At 38.3% G+C, this 9,360-nt stretch overlaps 1 protein-coding gene across 2 annotated transcripts in view; it reads right to left on the reverse strand.

The window, feature by feature from the left end:
* The window catches only part of LOC111864899 (RNA-binding protein 5), a gene marked incomplete at its 3' end in the record, with an annotated part of 76,154 nt that overhangs the window by 43,097 nt on the left and 23,697 nt on the right, over positions 1-9,360 (reverse strand). For both annotated transcript variants that reach the window (XM_033751975.1, XM_033751999.1), the window contains 2 exon segments: positions 5,205-5,274; positions 7,111-7,231. In XM_033751975.1, the coding sequence (XP_033607866.1) occupies positions 5,205-5,274; positions 7,111-7,231 (191 nt within the window).

Genomic DNA, 9,360 nt, shown 5'->3' on the forward strand with positions numbered 1-9,360 from the left:
TCTCAAGCACTTCTAGGAGCACTAGTAAGTGTTCTCCAAAAATTTTACTTCATAATTAGGGGATTTTATATTAATTTTTAAAGTGAACAGTGCACAAGTTAGGGTACTAGGTTTAAAAATTTTGGTCCCCAGGGTGATTTAAATATTTAAATTGCCAGTCCACGATGTGTTAAAAATAAATTCTCAATGGAAATGGATCTACCTGTGATATTTTTTTTGACTTTCCTCTGAAAAGTTATTAAGGGCACGTGGTAGCGTACAAGCCGGAAGGTCGCGGGTTTGAATCCCGATGAGGTGGATTTTTTCAAATTACCTAATCCTTCAAGTTGCACTATGGCCCTGGGGTTGACTCAGCCTCGTAACAGAAATGAGTACTAGGAATATTCCCGGGGTAAAGGGTGGCCAGCACGTAAGACTGACAACCTCACCGCCTTCTGTAAGCCAACTCTCTAGAAAATGTGGGAGCCTCAACCTCTCACAACCCTATGGGCATCCATGGCCTGTAACAGTGATACCTTTACTTTCTTACTTTTAATGAAAAGTTATTTGATTTCATGAACCATCAGGTATTTCTGGCACACCCAGTACAACTACAGCACCCAGATAAGATGGTGCCAATGAAGCATAGCATCAAATGAACTTCAAGGACACAACGATAATGGCAAGAATGACAGGCTATGTACACTACTGGGATCCAGCTCCATCCTAATAACTTCAACTGAAATACGGGATTCTCTCTAAGCTGTTCATGGTAACCAGCCGTAAACATAATAAAAAAGTAGAAAGAACTTGAAAAATATTGCAAGGAAGGGCAAATGGCTAGCAAAAAGAATTCTGATGACCAACTAACTGTTCCTCGTGCAGTTTGTAATGGGAGAGGACATCACCGACTCTACTCACGAATCCCCATGTAGTAGAGGCTGGCTAAGAGGACAGCGTTTGTACGAATATAGTATGGAGACACAGCACTCTGATGATGGAGAGACAGAGTGTCTCAAATGTAGGACACCATTTCCTTACCAACAAGGCTGATCACCCAAGATGACTTCACTGAATAATCATATAATTTCTCACTTCATAAATTCTGCAGTCAATAAAAGCTAAACGACTCAACAATAAATAAACTCCACTTACAACAGCCAATCAATTATTTCTTTGGATTCTGAGTGAGTGAGTGAGTGGGTTTAAAAAACTTCACAGCATCTGTAGCTACATGTGTTGGAATAAAGTCAAGTTAAAATGTCCACTACTTTAACCAGTATAATGAATAACATTTACATGTCAGACTGTACAGGGTTTGATTAACGGTGGGTAAAATTAAAAAAATAAATCATAAACAATAACTTGAAAAGTGACTAAATACTATATATAAACACTCAGAAGAACAAAACAGTGTCAGTTACCACATTCTGGCAACAGTACTACTACAACTTAAATCACCTTGCCAAGGCACAGGCAACAATTCTGCTACTAACCTGGTATTTGAACATTCATTGTGAAAAAAAGTATCTGCAACATCAACATAAACTTTTCACTAGGTAATAGCTCCTAGTCTCTAGTTTCAATGTGTGCCAGCTGGCATTATCATCTCATCTTGAAGGGAACACTGAACTATCTTCATCATGTTTGGATTTCTTTCATAAAAAAGAAACCGTTTTCACTGCCTCGACACTGCGGCCAAGGTCAAGATACAGAGACTGGTCTGTTTAAATGTTACAAGATGGAAAGGCCTATAAGTTCAGGGACCCAAGATGAGCCCATATGATTCAGTGTCCTTCATAGTGCAAAACAAGCAAGATGAATAGTAAACAGCATAGTACAAGTTCAGGTGGGCAACATTATAAACTATAAATGATCCGATTCAGAAGGTCATACTGAAACTTCTGACAGCGAGGATTTCTCAGAATATTTTTCTTTTAGCAGTAGCAACATTAGTGGTATGAAGGGGAAATATCTCCTCAACTGGAAACAAGCAGGGGCCATAATGGAGCACTGAGAGCAAAACCTAAACAATTATGCTCTGATTCTGAATTAGGATGGAATGAAGTCACTGAAAGAATATAGAGACATGGATTTTCTGCCTTGCCAGGGACAAATGAAATTTGTTTTCTATTATGAAGGGCAGCTAACCAATTCAAATTTTCAGAACCTTTTTTGATGATGAAAACTTCAAAATTATGCATGATGGAACCAACTTGTACGCAGCATAGCAGATAAAAAAGGAGAATGGGGGTCCTTTTTAAATGCAGTCTGCATTTGCACAGTGGAAACCATCACAGTAAAGGAACTGAAAGTGTTCTGTGCATTCAACATTCATATTTCTGTGTTCCACATGCCATCCATGCGTAACTATTGAAGCAAAGATCAATAATGCAAATTAATTATGCAGCGCAGCACCTGCCTACACAGTTATCAATGTAAGGATGTTTCTGATCAAAAAAGGGGACCGCAATGTTCAATCACCATCCTTATTCTCCCATCCTGACTGCAGCACTTTCTTTGTTTCCAAAATTGAAACTGAAAGGTCACAAATTTGATATAATGGGTGGCAGCAGAACTAAACACCAACATAATAGCCAAGTCTTCAAAGCATTTCCAGAGTTTTTATAAATACTGTAATAAGTGTGATAGATCCCTTGGGAACTATTTTAAGGGAAATGTGTATCAAATATGTTGTTCTATGCACTGTCATGTTTATTTTATTTCAGTTTCACTACTTCTTTACCACTATTTATAGCATCAAATGATAGGACAAAAGATGAACTGGAAAGGATTTGAAATGAAGGAAGTGGGTCCTACCCTAATCATGCTTTTGTAAGGACTAAAGAAATAATTAAGTACCTCAGCCAGGAAAGCTGGTGTCCCAACCAAGATTCCATCCAAGAATGTCCTGAATATGGGTCCACAATATCACTAACCAACACTATTTAATAATCCCACTGTTGTGGACAGAACCTATTACAGCCTGGACTTCACTATGGAGCCAGAGATAAAGCTGCCAGTCCTAGACTGGACAAGGGGACAGTAAAGTAGGAGCATTAACACATGGTCCCCACCTGATGACATGATAGATCAAACTTCTAAAACATTTAGTGACCATTCACATTTAACACAGAGCCAACTCAAGTGAAGTTTCCAGAGATTCTGGTCATGGAGAATACCTAGAAACTATAGACAGATTAAGCAATTCTGTTTGCTGACAATGTTTATTGCACACTCACATATATGTACACACACATACTATCCTACCACCCTCAAGCAGTACTGTAACACACCATCCCCAATGCATGCACTCCATCTCATTAATTCACGACCACTTCTATTATATAGAAATCAAACATAACTTTGTAAGTGCTTAATTTTTCATATTCTTCTATTTTTTTAAACACTTCACACAGTTCCCCCAAAATAATCACAAAATGGCAGCAAACAAATAATTTTTAGTATTTATTTCTATAAAGTAGCTTTGGGCAAATGTAGGCAGGATCTATTCCATTGTAGACATCACTAAATGCTGATGGGAAGGGCTACCACACTGCAGTGCAACTTCATCTTCTGAAGCCATCTCAGAGGCAGAAAGTAAGTATTCTCTATTATGCTATGAAGCTCTCTGCCCATGGTGTGGGGCTAGATAAAGTATTTTCAAAGTTCCCCTCTTTGGTTGTGCCTAAACCCAAAACGGCAGGTTATGCATGTTCCAAAATTACAATTACTCTTCATAACTTGATCCTGGAAATGGTATGTCACACTGTTAGATATGAACGCCCATTAGAAATGTGTGTTCCAAAAAATCTGAAAAAGTGCACACACTGGAGAAGCATCATAACAAAAAATCAACCATACATTGTCATTACAATTCTACAATGACAACTGTGAAATATGCTTACAATATCATCTCTTGAATTTAAGAAAAAATATCTTACGACAGACAGCAATATTCCAAATAAATAAGATAATATACGTACTACATGTGACAACTCAACAGAAGTGAGAGAGGAGCTCTTCAACATTTGGATTTCTAATGAAATCTTTTGATTGCAAACTAACAACAGAGAGGGAATTAATGAGCTATCCCTGTAACAGGCTGTGGAGGCCCATAGGGTTGTGTGACATCAAGGCTCCCATATTTTCTGGAGAGTTGGCTCACAGATGGCTGTGACGTTGTCAGCCTTATGTGCTGGCCACCTTTCACCCCCAGGAAGAAGATTCCTGATACTCATTTCTGTCAGAGGCTGAGTGTGTGTGTGTTTATATATATATAGTCACTACTTTCAAACTGCCAAAATACTGTGTGATACACTACACAGAACTGCACCTACTTGGAATCAGGGGATCTCCTATAGTTCCAACATCTTGAGGTAATGACTGCAAGTACAGGTCAGGTACACAGACCAAATTTGTCTGAATATTTCCAAGTGTTTAAATTAACATATTCTAAAAATATTCTATATAAACAAAAAACGTTCTGTTACCACCAGTTCATTATCACCCCAGTACTTCTTACCCTAGCATAAAAAAAAGATAAAAATGTGAAGGATATCAGATAATATTTAATATGCTACTGAACAAAAGAAAGCATTTTATGTAAGTTATCGATGCTAGAAACACAATTTTAACCCATTCTACTATCCATTATCACTGGATAAATAGAAATACTTGGAACTTTGCTGTCATTTACGCCATTAATGGAGACCTTAATGAATAAAAAGTTTTAAGACAGTACAATAATATTAACACTGCCTGAGTTGTGACACCATGTAGTCTTTATCAGTGGACACAAACGTTTCAGACGCATATGTTGCCTCCACCTTCAGGGATGAAAATGGAGGCAGCATGCACTTTCCCACAGGACTCTATGGTGCCACAACCAAGACCACAATCTTAACCACTATCATGAAAACCTCAAAAGTTATAATAATACAAAATTATGATAATCACCAAAGCAAATAATTCTCTGTGTTAAGTCCAAAGAAGCTCTCAGAAACCTGGAACTGTAAGACAAAACAAATTTCAAATTCCTGTATGACCAAGGCCACCCCTGTCCATACGGTTCTGCATATCACATGTTAAAGCTATATGACAATGTTAGCTGGGACCTTACTCACTTCCTCTACAAGCTATGTGGTATCTGCATATAATCAGCCAGTGAGCAAGTACTATCAGACAATCAACATTAATTCTGTATTTTCTAACAACTCATTTACCTGTATCTTTCTTCCTTATAAGTCGGATGTCTTTTGGCATCAGTCCACAATTCAAGATATCTTGTCGAATCTATGAAAAGAAAGTGAAAATACGCATTTATCTGCAGTAGTAGTATCATCATGTTATCTACAACACCACCATCATCATCATCATCATCACCACCACCACTGTACTTTTGTTCAGACAGCATTATTCCATTAGTGATGATGAAAAACACAAAAAAATCATCAAATGCAATGCACAAAGAAAGAGAAACTTGCAGTAGAATTTAATAAAATTTAAACAGCCACTTATTGTAATACATCTTTCAAGTAAATTCAATCCTATTAGCAGTGATACAATCTAACCAATTTTATCAATGTGTGTACATCCATAATTTACAAGACTGGACCACAACAGACACAAGTGCTGGAGGTGGCTGGGAGAATTACCACCTGGCAAGCCAATATATCCAGAGTGCAACTTAGTTCTTGATGTAAAGTAAAAAGTAAAGCTATCCCTGTAACAGGCCGTGAAGGCCCATAGGGTTGTGAGACGTTGAGGGTCCCACATTATCTAGACAATTGGCTCAAAGGTGGCAGTAAGGTTGTACCTTTATAAAATGGTAATTTTTCTCTGAAATATTTACCTGTTGCATGAGAATCCACATGCCTGGATACCAGATAATTAAGAGTTTATTGCATTTTGGAGGCATTGTAGTCACAACATAAAATACAATGAATATGAAATACATTACCCATATATAACTACTAGCACAGTTTGACTACTCGTAATATTGTATTTCAGCATCCTGTTACATTGTGGTATCATTTTTAGATTGTAAATATCCCGTCTATAATGGAATAAAGTAATCCTTTTATAAAAGACTCTACAATATTGTGGCATATTGGCTCTATGCAGGAACTGTTGAGCCACAGAGGCCTCAGGGCATGCACACAACAGCACAGTTGCAGATTGTATTAGCGCGTTGCTAGGCAACAACTCTGTGAACACTTGGATAGAACTACAGGAACGAGGGATTAAGTGAACTCTGCGTCTCTGCTAGTGACATCACATATCCCCACTCATCCCATCACTATGCAACGCTCGGTAAACACCCCACCCTGCTAGGCTGTGATGTCACGCAACAGTGGAGTCCATGCAGTGACCATTGCTAAGCAATCAGTCAGTAAACATGTCCAACAATATAGGCTGTTTTCTGTGTGGTCTGCAAGAGGCCCAAGTAAGGGGGTTCAATGCACCAGGCAGCTCAATTGAAATATAGCAGGTGCCAAAGACAGTGGAAGTCTGGAAGTGACTTTAGAAGAAGTAATTGGGACACAGAAATTGTGAATTATGTAAGTGTGGATAAAAGTGTGCAATAAATTCGTTAGATCCAAGACCGACATGAAGTTATTTGTTGCGTTACTTAGCCAACACTTGACAATATATTTAATACACTAAAAGTGTTTCTTTAATTTTGTAAATGTCATTAATTATATACATTCACTCCTTGTTGCTATATGTTTTGGCCACACATGGGCCATCATCAGACAACACTTAATATTGGGGAGGCCACTGCACTGTACACTTCTGTACAACAATGTTCCTGAGGGCACAGACGACACAAGAGTACTGTGCAGTGGTCTCCTGATGATGGTCCATATGTGGCCGAAACATGTAGAAATAAGGAATGCATGTATATATTTAATGACATTTAAAATATTTAACAAACACTTTTAGCATATTAAATATAGTTTAGTGTCATTTATAATAGATTGACTTTGTTGCATTATAGATGAAATACTTGCGATCTAGAAATGATACTAGGCATAGTCTACAATCAGAACTTTTATTACACTATTTTCTCTAAAAGGGCAAATGTAATCAACTTTATTCTTGCATATAGTGAATGCAGACACTCACATCATTTTCTGTAATGTGCTGTGCCAAGCCTCTAATCATGATTGTATTGTTTGGTGTTTCATATTTATAATTATCTGCTTCTGAATCTCCTGGGACATTCCGACTCACCCTAGACATATCACTGCAACAAGTAACAACAAATGTTACATCTATAAAAACTGCTTGCATTAGACATTCCATTAATTATAGTGCAAAACGATTTTATGGGAACTCTTACTGTCAAATCTTACTTAAATACAACCTATAAAATGCCGTTACTGTTCCAGAACATAAAATTCCCAGTGTTCCTTTCCAATGTTGATTTTACTGCTAGTAAGTCTGCTTCCACTGACAAGCTGGTACACTTACACAATTTAAATGTTACAACCCTGTAAGAAGACAGACAGACAGACAGACAGGCATCCTTTTGAATTCAGCTCCTGAGCACCTTCTGTAATGGCAATGAACATTTGTAATGTACCCGTTAACACTTTTCTTGTGATGTAAGGCCTTGTAGCCTGGCTGAAGTTCACTAATGTTTCAAGGAACACAGCTGCCTTCATCTTCAGCATCGAAGAGTAAACGAAATGAAACAAGAAGCATGCAAGGAGGAGGCAGCTAGTGACTCAGCTTCCTGGCTGCTTGGTGCTAGTGCCTTGCTTAGTTCACTCTTTGACTCAGAAGATGGAAACAATACAATCCTCCAAAACATATGTAAACTTCCACCAGTCTACATGATGTTACAGTCAGGAAAATAGTACTTAAATAGTTCAGTCCCTGCAATATACAGAGTGTTTCATGACTTTAGGACATAACTGCAGGAGGTGATTTCCTAGGTCTTTGTGATCAAAAAAGTTCATATAAACATGTGTCCGATTTTGGACGGTTACGGAGTTATGACTGTTTTTTCATTCCCGTACACGCCCTCGTGTGAACCGCGTCTATCATCAGGCCGGTTGCTATTTTTAGCCAGCTACAGACAGAGCATTCTCGTTATCTTGACACGTGAGAGGTACCTAAGGCGTGGTGGGTTGGTATGTCTGGCCACGGGTAGTGTGGTGGCTACTGGTGTTCAGAACAGTTCTCATCTCAGTGCGTCTGTTACGTTCACAATGCCATTTACATTTTCATTTGAGGAGTATGCAGATATGATTTATATGTACAGGTTTTGTGACGGTAACTCAGTTCTTGCCGCAGCTGAATATCAGCAACAGTTTCCAAATCATAGAATACTGAACCGGAGAGTGTTTACTGGAGTTTACCAGGCATTGCAAGATACCGGTAGACTTCCTGGCATTCGTATTGCAGCCAAGAGTGGTGTTAATGAAGGCGTCAATGAAGAAGGCATTGTTCGTATGGTACACCGCAGTCCACGTACAAGTATGTGAAGAATTGCCAGCCAGGTCTCCAAACTTAAGCCCACTAGATTACTGTGTGTGGGGATGGATGAAACACAAGATGCTTTGCTCGGTTGTATTCTGGACGCCGCTGACCACATAAGAAACAGCCAGCTAAAGCTGCTATGTGCTACCCATGCGGTTCACAACCAAGCGGCAGCCTGTGTTGTGGCCGGCGGTGGCATTTTTGAAAATCAGCTTTAAGCAGCAATCAATTCAAACTAAAGGTAATTTCACGAAGTTAACTTTACAGTCATACTTTAAATGTATCATGTATTATGCTGGTTTATTATTTTGTTCCGTTTATTGTCAGTAATTGTTACCTTCTATTCTGAGTTTTAAACAGTCATAACTCCATAACCGTCAAAAATCAGACACATGTTTAAATGAACTTTTTTGATGACAAAGACCTAGGAAATCACCTCCTGCAGTTTTGCCCTAAAGTCATGAAACACTCTGTATATTAAAGTCCTTATATGTCAGAATCTCTATTTATTTTCCCTCCAAACCACTCTGCTTTGAGGTGGTGGTTCCTCTGTAGATACTGTATTCATTTCAACATACAGTGATGTGTTTTACAAGCATAAGCAAGGCATTTTTCCCACCCTAATTCAAGGAGACATCCATACAGTAATGTTCCAGAACAGTATTAAGCAATATCATTTATCCTCTCCAACATAACATTTAAACCCTGGAATGAAGTCCTGCGGCAACATTTTTTAGGTAACGGATCAACACATCTGCCATCATTTCAATGTGCTGACTCAATTTAGCTACCACAAATTTGTAATGATACTGAAAGCACAGAAATATGTTTACTTTTTTCATACATAACAGTGGAAGTGAAATATAAGTGTTCTACATAACCTTTAAA

The sequence above is a fragment of the Cryptotermes secundus genome, unplaced genomic scaffold (assembly GCF_002891405.2).
Source record: "Cryptotermes secundus unplaced genomic scaffold, Csec_1.0 scaffold2299, whole genome shotgun sequence".
Lineage (NCBI taxonomy): Eukaryota > Metazoa > Arthropoda > Insecta > Blattodea > Kalotermitidae > Cryptotermes > Cryptotermes secundus.